The sequence below is a fragment of the Haliotis asinina genome, chromosome 15, assembly GCF_037392515.1.
Source record: "Haliotis asinina isolate JCU_RB_2024 chromosome 15, JCU_Hal_asi_v2, whole genome shotgun sequence".
Lineage (NCBI taxonomy): Eukaryota > Metazoa > Mollusca > Gastropoda > Lepetellida > Haliotidae > Haliotis > Haliotis asinina.
Genome location: NC_090294.1, coordinates 36,272,656 through 36,296,269, shown reverse-complemented (window position 1 = coordinate 36,296,269; position 23,614 = coordinate 36,272,656). Strand labels below are relative to the sequence as shown.

The window sequence follows — 23,614 nt, the reverse complement described above, 5'->3', positions numbered from 1 at the left end:
TTAAGCTTGTTTGCTTGAAAGCAGTCACTGCGTTCCTGTAGTGTTTACAAATGGCGAAACTTGTCAAATTCTGCATCCCTCCAAATATGATGTGACTATATTGTCACTGACAGATGATCTAAGGTACCAGTTAATGTCAATGTGATTGAAGAAGGCGTATTAAATTTAGACCGACACTGGCATCGTTGTAGTCTCTGATTACAAGGGGTGCCGGTCAAATCGCCCCAGCGACAAAATGCCCCAGCAAATTTGGTCAAAATGCCCCAGCTATTTCGTCAAATCGGCCCAGGGGGGTAGTCAAATCGCCCCAGTTTATTCAAAATGGTCTAGTATATGGCATAAATGAATGGTTTTGTGAACTTCCATGCTACATTCTTCACATGAGATTATGTGTTATATTATTAGTAATATCCATGTCTTGGCAACACCGTAATACCAATTATTTGGTAAAGAATTACAATCTGTATAAAACTTCCATGTTACAGTCTTCACGTGATACTATGTAGTAATGTTTCTGATAAATATTTAACTAGTAACCTGATAAGAGCAAAAGTAATATTCATGTATCGACAACACTGTAACACCAATTATTTGCATGTTATCAATGCTTTTGTAAATTTCAAGAATAAAATGAAAGGTTTTGACCAAACTTGGGGCGATTTCACCAAATATCTGGGGCATTTTGACCAAATTTGCTGGGGTGTTTTGTCGCTGGGGCTATTTGCCTGGCACCCATTACAAGTACAGAATATTCTCAAGTGGGCAAGTTAGGCGTGAAAATGAACATTGTCACATTGTGTTATCCTGGCGTAATGTAAGTTCGCGGACATCTATTTTCGCGCACCCATGACTTCCGGATTTTCGCTGTCACTACACATAAAAGTGAGACGAAAGATTTCATGTTTGTAAACAAGACTTCATCTTCTTTTCCTGCTGTCGCGATTCGGAAACCACAAACTTCAAAGAAGAGCTTTTTTCCAAAGTTTTCCAGCAAACGTATTTTTACCCTTCTGTATTCATGCAAAAACATCCAGACGAAAGTAAACCCCCCAAAACAGTTTTCAATCTTGATATCACCGATCTTCCAGTCGTCTGTTTTAGTAAATGGTAATGCTAAAAGGTCATGACCCCAGAAAGTGGGCCCCAGTGTTGTACGGGAAACATAACTGTGGAAGACCATTTCTGACACAAGACCTACAAGTTTACAAGATATTTTCATGAAAAGTTACATGGTTAAAACAATTAATCTGACTCTTTATGATAAAATCTAATGGTTTTAATTAATAAATTACATGCATATGTTTGTGTTTATTCAGTTAAAGTCTCCACGGGGATGTAGAAAGTGATTTAAATTTTCATTCAAGATTACCTTCAAATTTTTACATAAAAGACAAAAGTAGACAAAATGTGAACATTTCCTGACCAAAACCTTCTTATCAGCATTGTTAGACATGAACGTCAATGTTACATTGGTATCAGCTGTTGGCATTAACTATTCACCATGCTGTTTGTAGGGATTTTAGCTGTCACAAATATTGATCAAGCTGATGTCAAATTTTGATGTCTGACCTTGATACTGTCCTGTGGATGATGGCTTCGGCCTACTATGATAGTGATGAAACATATGTTTATATAAATATTTTATATTGACGAAGGTTTGTATAAATGTTCATTTCCATGTGCCTTGTTAATTCCGCATACCATGCTGAAATGTGTTAGGTGGGCGAATATTGCTTACGCGAGTTTGCCCTATACAATGACAAGAGTCCTAGGAAGTATATGATGACGTCTATTGTGGTAAGAGTTCTTTCCGTTCCCCGGTCCCAAATAATGTTTATAAATTACTATATTCTAAAATTATTAACTAAATCTAAACACAAAAATTACAAGAGAACACACCAAAGTAACTATAAAAGGCCCAAAATTAATTCTTAGGATCATGTGTGATAAGGGCCCCAGGCATGGCATTGTCACAAAAGAAATATGGGGGAACGGAAGGAACTCTTTCCTCTGTTGTCTTGGCATGATCGCTTACTGCAGTTTACTGCATGAAACTTTGTTGATTTGCTTTACTGAAGCTGCTGTCAGTGACTCTATCACTTTCATTGGCCAATGTGTGTCTACCATCTATTACTCCCTTTCCCTACTGATAAACAGACTTGCATGAAATAATGAATACATCAAAACAGAAACAGCAGTCATTCTATAGTTTAGTAAATAATGATTATATTGCAGGTATATGATATGCTAATATATCTGTTTTATTTCAGCTGTATGCAATACTAAAACAGCAACATGTCTGGAGATACAGGTCCAGCTGAACTGAGTATGTCAGGTCCAGTAGAGTTAGACCAACTTCAGTTTGACTTTAGTGGGAAATCAGATGCAGACATGGCCATCAGCAGTGACATGATTGAAGAAAACAGTGACAGCTCAAGAGAACAGTCAGCACTCAGGTACCTCATCCCAATTAATATAAACAATGATGCAAGCCGTGTGGGTCTGGTAGATGAACAGAATCATGTCAAGGAGCATGAAGATATGATAAAGCAGCAAGAGGGTGCTGCACAAGACCAGAAGGCACAACAACTGGATGTACATCAGGCTAGTGATGCACCTGCATTTACCAACATCCTGATTGATCAGAAAGTGACAGAACATACAAAATCTGTTGATACATCAGCGGGTGGTCTGAACATTATGAACAGAGGACAGGATGGAGTAGCCTTGGTGAAAGAAGAGACTTTCCATGTACAGGATCAAGATCAGGTAAATAAAATACACTGCAAGACTCAATATGCTACATGTAATGAATATTACGCATCAAATCTGAATGTTGGGAACAAATTTAAATATTGGGCATCAAACATGAATATTGGTCAAAAATATTAATATAATGAATTAGATAATTTAATTTACCTTCATGTAAAATATTGTAATGTCATTGGTCACTGACACTTTAGCAAGTTTCCATGTCACCCCTATCACTAGGTGACAACTGGAACAAATATGCTGCCATAGTAACTGCCAAACTCTCCACAGACAATCCACAGATGTCACTGACAATCGTGTGACATCACACTCTGATGCATAAAGTTCACAGAGTTTGAAAGCCTTTGATTAGCTATTTTTTGTTTCACTATTTACACATGTACTTTATTGATTTTCACTGCTTTATATAAACTATTTTATGCATTGAATCTTTTGCACACTCAATTTAAACATATTAAGCAATTATATAGAAGTTTTAAGCATGTCAGAATATGTTTCGCTGAGTTTAGTAATCCAGTCAAGAGGCAAACAACATTTTGTTTATATGTCATACAGTCTGCAGCAAGCTTATTGATCTTCAAAATGAAATAAAATGATGCTTGGTAATTTAACATGGCTGTAAGAAAAATATCTTATAGACTTCTCCTTCAGATAATATGGTCTGATGTATGGATCCTTGTACCAAGCAGTATGACAATGACCAGTGAATGTTTTTGTTTAGATTGTGTATATAAGTGCGTTGGCAGTTACCCTGCCTTGCATGAGTACATTCCAGCCCAGTAAACAATCGTAAAGAATATACCAAGTGGACATTCTCAAACTCACCCGGATGACATAAGGTGGACCTTTTTAAGTACTGATTTTAGGTTATGGATGTAACATGGCACTGACTTTATATCTGGTTTTTATTTATTTATGAGAAATTTAGAAGATTTATGCGAGGACTTGATCTGTTACTTGTGGCCTTGTTCAAACAGAATATCGAAGGAAGTGGAAGTGGAAGTGGATTTTGAAGTAATGTAGTTCTGCAAAGAAATGACAAAGATTGCTATGATATTTTAATATTTTCTACATACAGAATTTACTGAGAGAGAGTGTGCGATCTTTGACAGATGTGATAGTTGAATCTGGCCCAGTCCCAGAGAATACCCGTCATGATATTTTGTCATCTACCAAGAAGTCTAGAGAATCTGGTGAAGGTGAAGACTCTGATTCCGAGTTCGAGAATGAATATGCAGAACAGGAAGTTCTCCAGAGAGAAGAGTCTGAATCTGATTCCGAGTTTGAGGTTCCAGATCGTCCAAATGAAAACAGTGGCATTGATTTGTCAAAACATGTTAGCCCTCCAAGCCTGCCAAAAATGTCCCAAGATCAAACAGCCTTGCCTTCAGGATCATCTCTGTCATCAGGCATCCATCCTGAAGTGCCATCCGCCCTACCTGCACAGCAGCCAAATGTTACATCTTCACCTCAAGAAAATGTCCCCACCACATCGCCTTCAGTCACAGGGGGTGTTGGTTCAACTGCGATTACTTCAAGGGAAACCAACCCCCCTGTATCGTCAGGGCTACCATCCATCTCCTCTAGTGTGACCAGTTCCTCATCTCCACAGCCAGTTGTAGACAGGCTGCAAGTGAGTCATGTAGGGCCTGTAAAATGAGTTTTTGTATGCTTGTTGTTTAGTGCTGTACCAGTAATCTGGCTATGTGACAGCTACCTGTCAATAGTCAAATCTGGACCAGAGATTAATTTGGTATGCAAAGCATGTTGTATGATGAAATGCAGTCAATATGCAATTGAAAATGATAGGTTGTCAGTATAGGAGAAAACATGCTCTGCCCCTTGGGATTTCCCTCCCGTTCTAGTTTTACATTGTCTACCAAACCCTCGGAAGCATGTTTTCTCTGACGTATATAAACGTAAATTGTGCTTCTCACTATGTATTAGTCATCTCTTGTTTTCCCAGAATAACCGCCCTTGAGTTCTTTTTCAGAAGAAGTCCTCCTTGGGGTACATATAAGCATTTTTATGTCCATTAAAAATCCCTACGACAGTTGTAACTATTTTGATAATAAAATATTTACAAAACAAAAAACTCGTTTTTGTCTTGTGGGACCACCTTTACAGGGCCCCCCAGGCCCCCTACAGCCAAGAGCAGGTAACTCTGGCCGTCTACCTCGCACCTCACTTTTCATGCTGTCGTTCGACTAGAAAGACGTGTGTGGTCCATTTAGATAGTTTTTGTGCTATCTGCCTACGGAATTATGAGTGAGAAAGAGTCAGCTACTGTATGTATGGTTCCTTTTCTTTCGCACGGGCGTTAGTTGGAATTTCTTGGCTGAAATTTTCATTCATATATTGTTGTAACTTTGCCGGTCGGGTCCTATCTTCCTGTCATGTGGCAGGCAAGATGGCGGTCTTTATGGCTTCTTTTTTAGTGCGGGAAGTGTTTCGCTTGCGTCTCACTTATTCCTACGTGTTTCTTATTAGTATGTTTTACATGCTAAGATGTCTTAACCCATTTGTTCTTGTTTCAGTCAAAATGGGGATGTTGGTTTTTAAGACTTTTCGTCTTTTTCATTGCATTACGCACTTGTGTGTGCACACTTGTTATTGCATTTATCCGCTTATACTTTCTTGTTTAGCTGGGTTAATGTATTTTGGCAATTTATTATCGCCCGTGCGTTTATATTTTGCATATTGTGTGTTCAATTGCGTATGTTTTCTGTACATCAGTTACCATTAGTTGGTTCTGATTGTTACAGTTTCGGGGTGCACCCAAGTCTTGGGTCTAGGCTCAGGCACGGGTGCTGTCCCTGTGGGAATCTCAGATCCAAGCTACGGCTCTGGTGTCGTTTTCCCAGCTGGCTCTAGGGGTTTTGCACCGAGCACCGGCTCGGGTGCAATTCCGCTTGCCGGTGCCGGTCCATCGGGTCTCGTACCGTTGGTCACCGGCAACCTAACTGGTGGTTCTCGAGCACCGGCTTTGCCGCCTGCCTCGGTTCCGCTCAGTGCATCGGGTGTCCCTGCTTCGGCAGCCGACCCCACAGGGTCTCGACACCCTGGTTCTTCAATGAGCCAGGGGTAGGCCGACTCGGACATCTCGGCTCTTCTGGGTCTGTTGTCCTTGTTGACGGGTCCCTTGTGCGTCGGGGTTACCGGCAACCTAACTGGTGGTTCTCGAGCACCGGCTTTGCCGCCTGCCTCGGTTCCGCTCAGTGCATCGGGTGTCCCTGCTTCGGCAGCCGACCCCACAGGGTCTCGACACCCTGGTTCTTCAATTAGCCAGGGGTAGGCCGACTCGGACATCTCGGCTCTTCTGGGTCTGTTGTCCTTGTTGACGGGTCCCTTGTGCGTCGGGGTTACCGGCAACCTAACTGGTGGTTCTCGAGCACCGGCTTTGCCGCCTGCCTCGGTTCCGCTCAGTGCATCGGGTGTTCCTGCTTCGGCAGTCGACACCACGGGGTCTCGGCACCCTGGTTTTTCAGTGAACCAGAGGTAGGCCGACTCCGACAACTCGGCGCTTCTGGGTCTGTTGTCCTTGTTGACGGGTCCCTTGTGCGTCGGGGTTACCGGCAACCAAACTGGCGGTTCGAGCACCGGCTTTGCCGCCTGCATCGGTTCCGCTCAGTGCATCGGGGTCCCTACTTCGGCGGTCGATCTCACGAGGTCTCGACGCCTTCCTTTTTCGGCGAACCGACGGAGGCCGATTCGGAGCTTTTCGCTCCGTTCGTCCCCGGGGCAGGTACGCGAATGGATCGCGGTAGCACTGACCCGATTACACGGAGTTTCGTCTTCCTGGGAAGTGTTTACTCCGTGCAGGGTAGCCGAGATCAAGGGGCTGTGCCGCAGGTGGTCGTCCCTGCGGACGCCCCCGATCCCGCGGAGTTTCGTCTTCTTGGGGAAGCGTTTGCTCCGTGTAGGGTGGCTGAGGCTCAATTGCCTATTTTACCTTCACTCCTCAGTGAGGTAATTAATCCGCTCCTGTAGGGTAGCCGTTCGCGGTTCGATCTCCCAGAGCTTGACCGGCTACTTGATGGGGGACGATGCGCTATTTGACCCTCCCGTTGTCGACGAGTGCGTGTACGCCTCGATCGCGCTTGGGGGGTCGTCTGGCCACTGCCAGGCGTCGGCTTGTCAGGGTCGCCGCTTGCCGCTTTGTACCTCATCGAACCAGGTGTTGCGCTCGGTTTCCGCTCCTTTGAGGAGCAATATCGGAACGCCGTGCAGCAACTTAAGGTTGCGGTGCACTCAGCCTACCTCTGTCTTGCAGAGGCAGGTGGTGTCGCAGGAGGACGGGGACGAGGATTTTTCCTCGTCCACGTTAGAGCGGCAACTTACGGAGGTGCATTCACATTTGACGCGCGACTCAATGCGTTCACGAGTCAGATGATGTATGCTGTGATTGGCCTTCGTAGGTTATGGCTGTCGCCAGGTATTCACCGGCTACACAGCAGGCACTGCTGTCTCTGCCTTTCCGACTGGGCTTGACCCTGTTCCCGGGGGCTTTGACGGGAGTTAGTGAGGCTGCGGAGGCCGTTAGTCAATTCAAGGACTCTTAAGTCTTTTCTTGAACAACCCTCCACCTCTCGCTTGCGGCCTTCGGTCCTCAGCTCAAGCTATCCTGCGACTCAGTCTAAGGATGCGCCGAAGTGGACTGCTCCACTACAGGCACGAAAGAGCAAGGGCAGGGGTAAAGGGAGTACCTCCGGAGCCCTCAGTTGTCCCGTTGCAAGCGGCAATCTCTGCCGTCGGCCGGGACACTTTGCCTTCTACCCGAAATTCCTGTGGGTGGTCGCCTCCCGTTATTACTCAGGGATGGCCACACGCCACAGTGGAAGCGAGAGCTTACTCCTTTTGCCGGGATTCGCTGCACTCCGGTGCCGAAGTCGCCGGAAAAGGTGGCAATCCTCCGTGCCGAAATTCAGTCTTTACTGGACAAGGCAACTATAGAGATGGTTCCATCAGGACAGGAGACTATGGGGTTTTACTCCACTTATTTCCTGGTAACCGAAAAGAACGGAGGGTTCAGACCCATTCTAAATCTCAAGGGTTTGAACAACTTGATAGAGGTGCCGTCTTTCAAGATGGAGACACTGAGGTTAGTGATCTCGTCTGTAGAGGCAGGGGATTGACTTACGTCAATCGACCTCAAAGACGCATACCTCCATGTACCGATGCATCCCGAGTTCAGGAAATACCTTCGGTTTTCCTTCGACGGGCTTTGTTATCAGTTTCGCGTGCTCCCCTTCGGCATCTCCACGGCGCCAAGGGTGTTCACCAAACTCATGCTAGTACCAGTTCAGGTCGCCAGGGCGCAGGGCAACTTTTGTTTCCCGTACCTGGACGACTGGATCCTCAGAGCGCTCTCCCAACACCTAAGTCGAGAATCCACACAGCAGGTGATGGATATTCTCACCAGACTAGGTTGGGTTATCTATCTTAAAAATCAATTGGTGCCGAGGCAGGATCTGGTTTTCTTAGGGGCGAGGTTCGAGACAACCCGAGGGGTGGTTTCTCTGTCCCAAGAGCGCATTTTTAAGGTACAGGGCATAGTGTTAAGGTTCCTTCAGTCCCATATTGCCTCAGCACGGACGTGGCTTCAGTTGCTAGGCAACATGGCGGCGACGGTGGACATAGTCTGGCGTGCACGTCGGAGAATGCATTCCATTCAGCAGGCGTTAGCACAACAGTGGTCCCACTCGGAGAGCTACGAGAAGAATCTGGCTATTCCCCAGTGGTTGATACGTCACTTGCGGTGGTGGACAGATACCGGGAATCTATTCAAAGGTTTACCTCTGATGACCCCGGTACCGTCGCTCACAGTTCAGACGGATGCCTCCCTCACAGGGTTGGGGGGGATGCGTCCTGGGCGACCTCGCGATGTCGGGACTATTGTCCGACCAAGAGGCGACCTTGCACATCAATGTGTTAGAGTTGAGAGCTGTGACGTTGGTGTTCGAACGCTTCGTGGATCAGGTTCGAAGCCGAGTGGTTTGTCTAGAGATGGACAACCAGACGGCGATGTCCTACATTCTGAAGCAGGGCGGCACTGTGTCTCCGTCGCTCCTTCAGGAGGCGTGGCAGTTTTCTACTATGGTGCGATCAGTTCAGCATACGGGTTATGCCTGTGTATCTCCCAGAGGTCGACAACGTGCGTGCAGATGCGCTCTCACGACGTGTTCTGGCTCCCCACGAGTGGTTGCTCGATCGGGAGATATTCGGGATTATCTCCCAGTTGTCGGGGTCGTTCTAGGTGGATCTGTTTGCCTCTGGAGTGACGAACTAGATTCCGGGGTTTTTGTTCGCGGATTCCTGATCCGAGAGCGATTGCCGCCGACGCCTTCCAGCGGGACTGGACGGACAGGGTGGTGTCGGCGTTTACGCCAATTCCCCTGATTTCCAAAGTTCTGTCTCAGCTTGCCACCCAACCAGCGCGGCTACTAGTGCTTCTCGCACCTCTGTGGCCGTCTCAACGCTGGTTTCCGGTAATACTCAGGTCGCTAGTGTAGCCGCCGGTACTATTACCGCGGCGACCGAACCTACTATCCCAGGACGGCCAGCCTCACCCCAATCCCCAGGATTCAGTGGGTGGCCTGGCCACTGTCCGGAATCGTCTCCAAAAGAGCGGAATTCCTGCATCAGTTGCAGACACAATTTTGGCTTCGTGGACGGATTCCACAAATGTACAGTGTGAGGATAGGTGAGCCTGTTATGCGCGCTGGTGTGGAAATAGAGGGATTCTCGATCCCTTTTCTTCGACTGTAGTTGAAGTATTGGAGTTCTTACCGTCTCGTTTAGAATCTGGCTTAGCCGCTTCTACGATTCGAGGCTACTCCCTGGCTATTTCAGCCTTCCACATACCCGTTGAGGGTGCCTTGTTGGGACAATACCCCCGGGTACAGCGTTTTCTTGCAGGCGTGGACAGACTGCGTCCGGTCGTGAAATTTGTCTCGAGTATTGGAATGGTTACCCACTCCTCTCGTTTATGACTTGGCCAACCCGTCGTTACAACTGTTAAGTTGGAAAACGACTTTTTAGTGGCGGTTACGTCTGGTAGACGTGTAAGCGACTTACACGTCATGTTTTCAGACCCGGATCTTACTATGTTCCATAAGGATCGGGTTAGCATTCGCTTACCGGATTCATACCGCCCAAAAAAATTCGATCATTCGCTTCGAATGACCGCGCCTATCGATCTAACTGGGTGCATGCTGCCTGCGTCGTCTGATAATACATACCGTAAGGTTCGTGTATTAGACGTTATGAAACCTCTTAAAGTTATTTTAAGAGAATAGCCTTGCTCCGTACGGAGAAACAGCTATTTTGCTGTTGTGGTGGCGGAATGGCTGGCTATCCGACTGATACGCAGGCTACAAGGTCTATATACCTAAAGGCTTATCTCCCCAAAAAGGGGTTGTCAGCTCACTCAGTGAGAGCAGTGGCCACGTCAGAACCGTCATTACCAACTGAACAGACACTCACGAGAGTGTGCTCGGTTCGGTCAGTCAGTTCCCTGCAGTAGACAGAATAGTTCTGCTCAAGCTGATTAAGCTTTGTTTGATAACTATATCTGTTTGCACTCGGTGTTGGGTAACTATCCATTCCCATTTTATCGGCGGTGATATTTGGTGATGGTTTCTTAGTCCCGCCCTCTTTGGCTGGGTGCCTTACTTTCCTTTCCATTTCCCTGCTTAGCTTGCTAGTGCGGTATGGACAAGGTTCAGTTTGGCGAGTGTCCCGTACGTCCAGGTCTCCAAACTTTGATTTGGGTGGGCGGGGTTTCTCATTTGGGATTTCCCAAATTCTAGCCAATGGGCATGTAAGCTTTGACAAGCGGGTCCTCAGCTTTGTCACGCCCCCGCCTTGATTGACATCAGCGGTCAGGTGACCAGGTCGGTGCCTTTTCTATTTCCGTGTGATTGTAGATTTGCACTTCGATCGAATGGACTGTTGCTGTCAGACAGAATACCACTCCCAATTGCTTCTCTTCGGGAGTCTGTTTAATGCTTATATGTACCCCAAGGAGGACTTCTTCTGAAAAAGAATTATACAAACCTGTAGAGGTTATGAATTCTTTGAAGAATGTCCTCCTTGGGGTACGGCCACCCGCCTCCCCTCATTCTGTCTGATACGTTCAGCATGAAAAGTGAGGTGCGAGGTAGACGGCCAGAGTTACCTGCTCTTGGCTGTAGGGGGCCTGGGGGGCCCTGTAAAGGTGGTCCCACAAGACAAAAACGAGTTTTTTGTTTTGTAAATATTTTATTATCAAAATAGTTACAACTGTCGTAGGGATTTTTAATGGACATAAAAATGCTTATATGTACCCCAAGGAGGACATTCTTCAAAGAATTCATAACCTCTACAGGTTTGTATAAGTTTTTGTTTTGGAGGGACAGGTTTTACTTTTCGCCAGAAAGACCTCTTCCCAGGTTTTACTTTTCGTTAGTAAGACTGCTTCCCAGGTTTTACTTTTCCTAAATTTATATGTCTGAAATCAATTGAAAAGTATTGTTCAAGTTTAAACTCACAACAGAGATGTTTTTCTAAGCAAGACTGGAACCATAATTCTCAGATCCGTAGGCAGCCGCTCTACCCCACAGCCACCAGGCTGACAAAAAAGATGCCATTAAGTTATCTACTTCTAGTTACTGTCATTAAATTGATTTTACACGCTTCAGTTATTGTTATGTAGCTTCATTAAATGATCATCTACATTGTAATTACCCATCACTGACAGTATATATTTTAGAGAAAACACTTCTCCTAACTTTTGTTAGACAATGTAGAACCATCAGGGTGGGGAAATCCTGACATTGTCTACCCAAACCTCTGAGGCGTGTTTTCTCCTATACATATACCGTCAATGATGGATAATTACAATGTAGATAATCATTTACTGAAGCTACATAACAATAAGAAAAGTACATGTAAAATCAATTTTAATAACTACAAATAGATATGTCAACCCCTTTTCCCTTGTTGGCCCGATGGCTGTGTGCTAAAGCATCTACCTACAAATTAAAGAATTGCAGTTCCAATCTTGCTAGCAAGGTAAACATTTGCGCTTTGTGCTTATTTCTGAATGATATTTTTCAATTGATTTCAAACACTCATGTATCATTTGAGTGTTGATGTTCATACAGAGTTGGGAAAAGATGAAAGTAACTAACGAAAAGTAAAATTTGGGAATAGGTCTTTCTAGCCAAAAGTAAAACCGGTCCCTACAAAACCTAAAACGCGTTTATTGTTGTAAAATAAGTGATGACCTAATATACAGTGAGAAGCACATTTTAGGTTTATATTACTTTTTAATCATTTCCATTATGGAATGCCTGTGTTGGTTCCTTTGCAAGATAGGTAGAGACATCAGATATTGTGCAGCTGTTACGTAACTAGTCTAGTGGGAATCTCCCATCATCCGAAGACAGTGTTCCTAGGTTTGTACCTGAAACCATCTGTAAGGGGATATATGTCTGTGACAGGCCTTTCATATCTGAGATGCAAATTAAATTCTGCTGAAACAATGTAGTAAGATGAGAAGTAGTTGGGAACCTATTGGGATTCTGGGTTAGAAATGGTTGCTAGGAATGTATTCTGCCTGTCAGAGATGACTTACTAAACCTGAAGCCCTATGACTAGACTGATGGCAGTGACAGCTGTATCATATACCACTTTGTATTTAGATTTTCATTTTGTATTTTTATTTAAATAACAGATGTATACACACTATGTACATTATTTCTTTTGATGTCGTGTTAAAACTGAATTGAAAAAGGTAATCAGGAGTATATAAATAATCCCAATTGTGAACAAAAGATCACTTTTTTTCCCAGTTATCCTCCTTAAGGCACTTGGGTACTAAGCTCATGATCTGATTTTAATTAGATGAATTAACCTTCATTTAGATTTAAGTGTTTAAGTATGATTCTAAATTCTAAAGGTAAATTCTTATGCTTGGCTTTGTTCTCTATTTGATAGAGAGTTCCTGAACTTCACAATTCTGATGACTGGGAGAATGTTACCACAATACAAGCAGGTGAGTTAATTGCTCCATGATTACAGTGAGTGCAATATCAGTGTGTGTTTACTGAGTATATCTATGATTGTTAGATGAAATACTTGTTTGTCATGTCAGTGGATTATAATGACTGCTTTCATGGAGATATGTTTTCAATGTTACATCAGGATATTTTAGAAACTGACCCTCATGCTGATCATGCAATTGCATTCTCTCACAGTTGTGTTTTGTTCATGCTACTGGAACAGGCTAAGGCTGTTACGATTCATTCACATATTCGGTGAATCAAACCGTAGCCCTTCATGAATTCAATTTGTTATTTGTGGTCATCAGAACTGAATATTAAGAAATATTTATGATTGTTTTCTTAAAGGAGCATGTTTAACCTGAATCCCTTTCTTTTTTTGCATAGTGAGATATGCAAGAATGGAATATGTATTATTGTACTAGCCTTGCAGTAGATGTATCTTGTAATTTTCCAAGGCTGCACATGTTACTGTCAACTTTAAGTATTGCATACCAAATTTGAATGTCATGAGATCACTGGTTGACAGATTGATACTGTCAACATAGGTGTTGCATACTGTGCAATAATTACTGAACTACAATATTATATTCATGAATAATTCTTCATTTTGGTTTCGCAGTATTCGTGATATGTATCATATTTACCATTTAGTGTATTCACTGCAGCCCTATGGAACACAGAAGGTTTATTTGATGCATATCAATTAATACACATTCCAAGACACCAGTAATACAAGGTGTAAAATCCTGATCACTGTATCCCGTTATGTTTTCAGAGTTTGCAGAGAACAAGGGTGCAGCACAAGGTAGCTAATGTTTCTGTCTGTTTAAGGTAATTCTGTAAAGAAATCTCAAAACAATTTGTGAAGAATTGTTTTAAGATACCTTATAGGAACTTTCATTTTCTTGTTTTACTTTCTCGTACCCTCAAAACTAGGCTTATTCTAAGATAGATATATTCAACAATACCAGGCAAGGGTTTATCTGAATGACAAACTTTACATTCCTCACTGATAATCATGATGTTTATTTGGTAGGTCTACTGATAAAGTATCACTTCTTTGAGATTTGATTTTATTAGTATCATACAGCTAAAGCACTTTGCTGCCTGTAAGTAATCTGAAACTACTGATAGGTTTGTGAATCTTGTTCACACCTCCAGACAGCACAGTACAGGCCTACCCTTCTCCCCTGCTGTCTGTCCAGGAGGCGGTTGACCATTTCAAGAACTCGGATCTCTCTGCTGTGAAGGTTAGAGAACATAACCAGCGTTGGTACTTTCCCTGAAGTCTTGAACTGTAACCATTATATGTATCACAGGATATATTCCATGTATTCCCAAGTATGACTACCAGTACATGAATTTATTCTAATTTGGAAATGATCCAAGAACAGTAAACTGATTAAGTTTCCAAAATCATTTCATGTTTGTACATATGCATTATAACACTGACTAACCAGCTTGCGACAGGATACCTCTCAACAGACGTGAAGACAGCTCCAGAATATGTTGTGTGAGTTGAACCATCAGATAATCAGCATGTAGGCCTCTGAATTCTCTGTTTGAGTAAAGTGTATAGTGTGTTGTTTTGAGAATAGCACTGATATGTTGTTATGCATGAAGATAATGAAAAACAGCTGCCAGATGTTTGATAGTTGTTGAACAATTTGTTTAGAATTGTTTCAAGATACCTTTCATTTTCAGTGTACACTTTACCATCAAAACTAGGCTTGTTCTAAGATAGATATATTCAACAATACCAGACAAGGGTTCATTAGAATGATAAAGTTTACATTTCTCACTGATAATCATGATGTTTATGAGGTAGAACCTGTGCTAAATTATCACTTCCTTGAGGTTTAAATTTATTGGTACCAAACAGCAAAAGCTTTTTGCTGCCTACAAGTAATCCCAGACTACTGATAGGTTTATGAATCTTGTTTACACTTCCAGACAGCACAGTACAAAATTGTTGTTTGATTTCATGGTTGGGTAGCTATTAGAACTGTCCTCCAGTAGACTCGAGGAGAGGGAGTGACGTTCAGCTTGACGTGGGAAGAATGTCTCATATGAAGTTTCCTACTTTGATAGAACCCACAAATTTGTGAATAGTGCTGAAAAACCCACTTGGGTGTTATGTATATATGGTGAATGTCATGGTAAGGAAAGAATCTCAGGAAGTCTGTTCCAACATTGAAAACTGAGACAAAAACTGAATCAGTCCAGAATTCATAATACCCATTTGTGAGACTCATGATGAATGGATGATGGGTGTTATGGCCACTGTAACAATGACAGTTCAGACTGTCTGTCAACTATGACTGAAATGTATTGAAAATATATGTGAGGCTTTAGACTCAAATGTCATGACACAGATGCAATTGTATATTTCTTGCTCAGCATGTCTTCATGTACTTGTTACAGCCAAACGTTCAGACATCCATTGAAAGACGAGGGTTGTCAGCGTTGACACACTTCCTGTTTGGCCCACCAAAGATACACAGGGACTTGATGCCTGAGAGAGATCTGATCTTCTGCGTGGCTGGATGTGAGTGTAAAGGAAACGAACAGAAGAAAGCATTAGACTTTTGACATTGAAAGGCATAGCAGCTAAGGGACCATGGTGATGATGATGATTATTTTGGAGAAGCATCTACAAAGTGAATGACTCGCCCTATAATTTATGTTCAAAGTATTTGACCCCCATGCATGTCTTGAACAAAATCAGTGCATTTCTTTGAAAGGCATTTCTACTTTGAAAGGCATTTTCCAAAATCAGTGCACTTCTCTCCCTTCCCATTACTCTTTTAACATTTCATATGTACGAAATTGATGACTCCCTACCTGTAGCCATAAATTATGATGAGTCCCTTATGAAAAATACAATGTTTCATATCCAGTAAACATGGATTTTAGTGTAAGCCTGACAGCAAACAGACACCAAAATTAGATAAGATTTTGAGCTTCCTTTGCCATGTAAATTTATGTGAATGGATTCACATGAAAAGTAAGTTCTGTCAATGCATAGTGTTTAGGTCCAGCCTCACTTTAAAGGAGGAATCCAGTTGTGTATATCAAAATGTGGTGTGCCATTTATATATAGTCTTTTACTGATTGCTGAATGGATATGTAGAAGTCACTGCTTATCGTAATGTATAAGACTAAGCTTTGGGTCTGATGGTTTTGTTGTAACACTCGCAAATCAGTTACCTTTCCTGTTTGGGAACATATAAAAATGTGCACTCTAGGGAGAAGCCTATTTCACACAGATAGCCATTGACATTTGTATCCTTCTTTACCTTATAGCTCAGATGGACAATGAGGACAGGACCCATGTACAAATCCTTCAGTCCATATACCGCACTCTCACAGGATCGCGATTCGATTGTCAACGCTTTGGAAATCACTGGGAGGAGATTGGATTTCAAGGTTGTAAACTGTAACATGGCATGTAAAGTCACCCTGATAAATATGTTCAGTTTTGTTTTGATTGTACCCTCGACCCATTAACCACCATAGCTTCCTTCATCTAGAAAGTTAGAATTGGTCTTCAGTAACCCATGCTTTTCCAAAGAGGCAACTAACAGGATTGGAAGGTCAGGCTTGCTCAATTGTTGACACATGTCATCATAATCCAAACGCAAAAAATTTTGTTGATGCTGATTATCACTAGATTGTCTGGTCCAGACTTGATTATTTACAGATTGGCACCACATACGTGGCATATTGCTGAGTGCAGCATTAAACAACAAACCAATCAATCAATCAATCAAACAATCAATCAACCAATAACTGGAACTGCCCATGAGCTTGAAATTATGAATTAGCTTTAATATCAGGAAGATGTATTCAATACAAAGACATGGATTTCTTCATGTTCATTCTGTCTCAGGTCGAGACCCAAGCACTGATCTGCGTGGTGTAGGAATGCTGGGATTGTTGCAGCTTCTGTACTTCCTGCGTAACCCCAAAACTGCACAACTTGCTCGGGACGTGTATAAACTGTCTCTTCATCCTACACAGGTTGGACCAGTAATGTATCATCTATAAAAAAAAACAGACAAGCTGTAAAATTTGCACTTTTATTTTGAAAATGATACTAAAAATAATTGTGATTTAATTACGCATTCATTCTAGTATTATGAACATAAAATACATTGCAAGAGTTAATCTGTCATGTGCTGTTGAAACAGAGATAATTTCATTCATGACTGCCCTTTTTCACTTTCCTGCAATAAGGTTTGAGAGCCATAGTTAGTGTCAAACTAAGGACAACACACATTTGTTTACATGTGAACCATGATAAATGTGCATTAATGAGATGATGTTATAGATTTGAATTCGTATACTTATATAATATTTTATGCAAACTTTAGACTGTTTGGTATGAAATGAGAACATTGTAAAATAGCCCCAAAGAGGTACAGTTATTGTAATTGTAACTCTCATTGCATAGAATTCATCCGTCTGCCAAGTATACAGTCTGTTTGTCTCCAAATGTTAATGTTGGATTGCAAAATAAGTCAATATTGGGAATAGTTGAGTAAATATCAGTTTTACATGTGACACTATATACATTCTGACTACTACTAGTTGCTGTGGATTATTTGCATCGTCATACCAGTCATTGTAAAATGAAAGAAAGCATCTTGTTAAATATGCAGGTTGACATCATTGTACACTTGTGCACAAAACATAACAATACTTTCTCAAACAACTTCCAGTGAAGGGTTATAAGAAAAACAAACAGCAGATATATTTTTTTACAGAGTATTTGTTGTCAAATACCTTATTCAGATTCACTATAACCATTTTGAGTTATTTTTCAATTCATTGTTCTCACATGGAAACAGCCCCATGAAGGTCCGGGGTAGAATAGGCCTTCAGCAACCCATGCTTGCCATAAAAGGTGACCATGCTTGTCGTAAGAGGCGACTAACAGGATTGGGTGGTCAGACTCACTGACTTGGTTGACACATGTCATTGGTTCCCAGTTGCACAGATCAATGCTCATGTTGTTGAACACTGGATTGTCTGTTCCAGATTATTTACAGACCGTCGCCAAATATAGCTGAGTGCGGCATAGAACTAAACTCACTCACTCACTCACTCACTCACTCACTCACTCACTCACTCACTCACTCACTCACTCACTCACTCACTCACTCACTCACTCACTCACTCACTCACTCAACAAACAATGTATGTGGCAGATGGGTGAATTCTCTAATGAGTGCCCTGATATATGTATTGTGTTTTGTTCAGAACTTCCCATTCTGTGTGATGGGCATCAACATGTCCAGGATATGCATCCAGTCACTGCGAGCGGCACTGCTCAACAAGTAAGTGATAAACCTAACAGTACAGGTGACTATTCACCTGTTGTGATGGCAAGTCATTTCCCAAATGAATGTATAGCAGGGTTTCAAAAATCCCATCGCCCGATGCCCGCAACAAGTCAGTTTTCATTTCAGGCAATCAAATAATGGTATTTTACATGTCCGTGGACTACAAGATAATATCCACTTATGACTTCACACTAGAAATAAACTTGGATTTCTTTTCGTCATCTACATTTCGCAATAATTTCGCATTCTGTCATAAAATCAGGGCAAATGGAAAATTATTCAGGACAAGTTAATTTCTTGAAGTCACTTGCCCTGTGGCAAGTGGTTTTTCACAAAATTTTGAACCCAGTATTATTTCTATGAATTAGGAACAAATTGAAGTAATTTGTCTTTTTAGATAACTGACTAGAAACTTGAAACCAACTTAAAACATGAAGTCATGAACTCATGAAGTTGCAAGTCTGCATCCAAACCATAATAATATACATGACAACATAAAGTTCAATAACACAAATCTTGCACTTCCTGTATTTTACACTGCACATTTTTCAGCAGAAGTCAATCACAAAACTATTGATAGATATATACTGTCAATTCTTCAATAGTTTTTCCTTTCTACCATAGATTAATTGCTGTCAGAGACTCAACTACTGCAACCTGTCAATAGTTTGATGACTATTTAATTAACATTAGCATCTTCTAGATCAAGGGTAGAAGTCAAGGTACCTGTTTCATGATCCAGACGTCAGAGGAAAAATGTAGGGACATAGAGAATACCTGTAGCTGCAAATAAATGTACAAATTCCCCACGTCCTCATTGCTAAGAGTTGCAAGTTGTAGTATTGTCAGCTTACTAGTTCTTGAGTTAATAACAATTCATATAACATTATGTTTAACAACTTTCTGTTCAAAATTAATTTTTTTGAATTTGTGCTTTCTGGACATTCTAGAAGTTAGCAAGTCAATATGAAATATACAACTTTTAGGAGACAAACATCATGTGTTGGCCAATTTCCGGGTGTTATTGAGTATTTGAAGCATGGGAATGCATTTGGAACCAACAGCATCAGCCGGAGGTTTCAAATGAAATATTCCTGGGCTTCAAATGCTCCATGACACCCGGAAATTGGCCAACACATGATGTTTATCGACATTGTAAACCAAAAAGTAAACCAAAGGGTTTTACTGTCTGCACTCATTTACATCAAGTACGGGTACAGCAGTATCATCAGCAGTATCATCAAGTGTCATCAGCTGGCCGTTTCAGCTGGTTCCCATGGTAGCATCTGGAGCTGCTCATTTGTGACGTAATTCTAACTTTATGATTCACAATATGATTTGAATGACGTCACCACTGCCAATGACACAACAAAACAATTGTTTGCGATGTTTCTACATGTCAATACGCAGTGAAAAGTCTTGCAGTTTCCGGGAATCAAATACCATTTGATCATGTTTTTCAACCAATCAGATTACAGAACACAGTGACTTTTGGTTTGCAATATGGATTACAATGTCACTCTATGCAATAAACAAGAAGTGCTATCCACACACTGGTAGCTTTCATTATTGCATGCTCTGTCAATTCCAAATTTGACCAGATTATGATCTTTGATTTCTCAGTGCTATAGTCATGATTGTCACGTCAGCTTGTATGACTTTCATGATGATGTCCCACTTCCAAATGACACTGAAATACAAGCAGTGGCAAATCCAAGTGACACTCACAAGAATTTATCACTGGCTATTTTTCCTGTTTTTCATCAGGGAGTGCAATAGGAGAAGACAAGTGATGGAGGTTGCGAATGAGTTCTATGTTGGGACGTACTTGCATCTCTATCAGATCTGGCGGAAGGGGAAGACTATCTCTGACTCAGGGCATGTTATTAAAGGTAGGTGAGTGAGTGAATGAGTTTAGTTTTACACTGCACTTAGCAACATTCCAGATATGTGGCAGGGGTCTGTAAATGATCAAGTCTGGACCAGACAGTCCAGTGATTGACATCTTGAGCATCGATCTACACAGGTGGAACACAATGACATGAGTCAACCAAATCAGCGTGTTTGACCACCTGATAACACTGGTCACCTCTTACGACAAGCATGGGTTACTTTAGGCCAATATTCTCACCCAGACCGTCATGGGTGTATAAACTTCTGAACATGACAGCATCATAATTTTACAGCTTTAGTTTGCTGAATATCATTCTCACATTCTGGTATGTTTTGCACCCTGTTTTCTATCAGACATTATGTGTATCTTTTGCAGGTGTTACTGACGTAATGAAAGAGAGTAACTTAAAGTTGAAACAGGCGTTAATGGCTGCATGTTTCCTGGAAAATTCATTGTGTTACATGTGTACATAGCACTGCTTACATTCAAACTCTAAGAAGCTCATATTACTTCAAATCAAGTAATCAGTGTTTGCTAGTCATTGATACCGGATATTTGGCAACCAAATCATCTGTAAGTTGATAAGTAAGTCAAGTAACAGTAGTTCTTAACACCAAGCAAATTAGATTTTTTAAACCCTCTCTGTATAAATGTTTTTTTTCTTATTTGTGAATTTTTATTTTTGCAGAAGTTGAGGGTCTTGCCAAAAAGAATACAAAGGGTGTATTTAAGAATCTGGAAGAGTATCTAAAGAAGAAGCCATCAGCCGATGTAGAAGTTGAAGATGCCACAGAGGAGTTCCTCAGTGTGTGCAAGGTGGAGGCTGATGATTGAGAAGGGAGGAGTTTGTGGAGTTCCTCAGTGTGTGCAAGCACAGGCAAACTGTAGCACAAATAGGGTTGCACAGCATAGAGAAAATGACCAGTCTTCTTACATGCGTGCAAAGCGAGCAAATGTTGGCAACATACTTCCTCCTTCGGTTCAAAAAATGTTTTTCATGTCTAAATAAAATATCGCCACCATCAAACGTATACACCCATTTCTTCACTTGGTTGTGCTCTTCGATTTCCAACCCCATTTTGAACAATTACTCACGTTAAATATTTTTTATTCAACATTTTCAACATCCAGTGTGTGTGTGCAAGGTGGAAGCTGATGATTGAGAAGGGAGGGGTTTGTGGAGTTCTTCACTGTGCAAGGTGGAGGCTGGTGATTGAGAAGGGAGGGGTTTGTGGGGTTCCTCTGTGTGTGCAAGGTGGAGGCTGATGATTGAGAAGGGAGGGGTCTGTGGGATTCCTCAGTGTGTGCAAGGTGGAATTTGATGACTGAGAAAGGAGGAGTCTGTGGGGTTCCCCTGGATTGATGCTGTGATAATGTTTGGTGTTGTACTTAAAAAGAAGCAACTGAGGGAAGAGCCCCTCAGTGTGTGAAGGGACATGAAGGAATGGGTTTGCGAGAGTCAGATCAAATGGAGGAAAAGTTTCTCACTGTTATTACCATAAAGGTTACACTTTAAAACAAACAACAACTTAAATATAAAAGAAGTAAAGTTAAAGAAGAAAAGTGTTTGAAAAAAAGTTTTCTCGAACACTGACTTCTGTTATAGTTTGTTTATTGTTTTTATTTCATGTAAATAGCCATTTGATCAACAACAGATGGACAGATTGCTATGTTCAGCTGAATGTTTTCTGTTTTTGTTAGTAGTTATGATTTCAATAAGACAGTAACCTGTCTGAATACCCACTCAGGTGATATATTGCCTGTAATGGCTGTGTGATATGCCATGATGTCCTCCACAAAACAGAAATGGCAAGGGACTGACTCTGTATGTGTTAGGCACCTGACAAGGTTGTGGATCAGAACACTTCAGTGTTCATTAAAAAAAATGCTAGAGGGCCATTTGTATACTTGATGTTTCCGTCCAGTAGATGTGATTGTGTATGTTTTGAAGGATGTGCTGTAGCAGATGATATTTTGGAGGAATGAATACCATAGTAACCGATGATTGTGTTTAACAGTGTCAGTGTAGTGAACTGTGATTCTGGGTAATATGCATTTATGTTACGATGTTTTTATCTGTGAGATGTGGGGTGTCGTGGTGTCCTTGATACACAGTTTTATGTCATTGATATGTGCCTTGAGTTGTAGAATAGTAGTGGAACAGTGTGATGAGCTGAAGGCACAGTGTATATACAGTGTTCCCTGTACCAAAGATGACATTTCCTGCCAACATGTTTATATAGAAAACATATATATCTGCATCATCAGACCTCAACAATGTCTTTGTTGAAACTTACCCAATCTCGTTTAAGTCAGATTTTGTACTGTCAAATGACACCTTTCTATAGACAGCTTGATTGGAAGACCTTGTAATCTTTTGTCATTCACTTTTTAAATTTTTGGCACAAGTGCACAATGCATTTTCACTGGACTATCTGATTTACATCTAAAAATAGGTACTATTATCAGGGACTTCAAAAGATAATCATGGCATTTTTTGTGATGGCTAATTTTATGAAAGATTGAATCTGATTGCAAGGGAAATACAGTTGAAGGAATATTTGTGTTATGTTTGGATGTTCATGTTCTTATATGAAGCAGCAGCATCTTGACATCAGACTGGTTCCTTAACCCATTCAGCGTTCAGAACTGGTGGTCAGAAGTCTCTGAGAGCTCATTCACTGGCTGATCAGAAAGTTCATCTTGCACAGTGGTAGTAAAGTTAGACTCAATATTATTCATTACACTGCTATACTGAGTATGACAAAGCCCAGTAGAAGGTCACATCAGGTAACCTTTTCAATTAACCAATCAGAACACAGCTTACAAAACCACGAAAGTGGTCATTCACACATTCCTGTTGAACTTTCTTTGCGAAAAAGTCTGTACCTGAATGATTCTGAATGCTATTTTCTGTACGATCGATTCCGAGTGATGTACATGGAGGGCACTACAACAGTAAGTAAACAGTCATTGAAAATAGTGGTTTTGTTAGTATTCAAGGATGTTGGCTTGCATGAATATTAGCTAATGGTAGCCATGTTTTCAGAAAGGGTATATACTGCTGGTCAAATATCCTTTTTTATGCAGATTTTCGTCTCTTGAGAGATCATTGTCAGTGACCAGTGAATTTTGTCTCTCTCACAAAACCTTAAACAGTAACTGTTTTCTGATTGGTTAAGTGCATTCAGTAGTCTCACATTTGACTGGATGGTCATAGGTTGCTTAAAGGTCAGGTGATGTGAGCCTGTACTAGGGTTTGTTAGACTCAGTATAGCAGTGTAGCGAATAATACTGAGCCAAAGTTTACTTAGACTGCATCTTACAATATGAATATGTCCACAGATCTTGATGTGGAGGTGTTGTATCAAAGTACAAAGTCTGATGTAATGTCTGTGTGATATGCCACGATGGACCTGTCAAAACTACCCTGGTTATAACCTAAGTGTTGTTATGATGCTTTTATATGTAAACATATTTTCTCATCAGACTGGCTGATACTTTTGTGAGACAGCTCTGTTACCATATACAATTTGGTCAAAGTATTGTTA

The 23,614-nt window shown here is 41.5% G+C and overlaps 1 protein-coding gene across 1 annotated transcript; it reads left to right on the top strand.

The window, feature by feature from the left end:
* Nucleotides 1-47: 47 nt before the first annotated feature.
* Nucleotides 48-21,626, top strand: LOC137265962 (uncharacterized). Its single transcript, XM_067801449.1, has 12 exons — nt 48-123; nt 2,271-2,769; nt 3,851-4,405; nt 12,754-12,811; nt 13,597-13,626; nt 13,983-14,071; nt 15,246-15,369; nt 16,128-16,250; nt 16,714-16,844; nt 18,087-18,163; nt 19,937-20,061; nt 20,752-21,626. Exons 2-12 carry the CDS (start codon nt 2,296-2,298, stop codon nt 20,895-20,897), a joined length of 1,932 nt encoding a protein of 643 aa, XP_067657550.1. The 5' UTR covers nt 48-123; nt 2,271-2,295; the 3' UTR covers nt 20,898-21,626.
* Nucleotides 21,627-23,614: the final 1,988 nt, after the last annotated feature.

Bases quoted from the DNA above. Each gene is read 5' to 3' on its own strand.
- LOC137265962 (XM_067801449.1), top strand. From the start codon at position 2,296: ATGTCTGGAGATACAGGTCCAGCTGAACTGAGTATGTCAGGTCCAGTA. The intron at 2,770-3,850 runs GTAAATAAAATA...TTCTACATACAG, and splicing joins ATGTACAGGATCAAGATCAG to AATTTACTGAGAGAGAGTGT. The intron at 20,062-20,751 runs GTAGGTGAGTGA...TTATTTTTGCAG, and splicing joins CTCAGGGCATGTTATTAAAG to AAGTTGAGGGTCTTGCCAAA.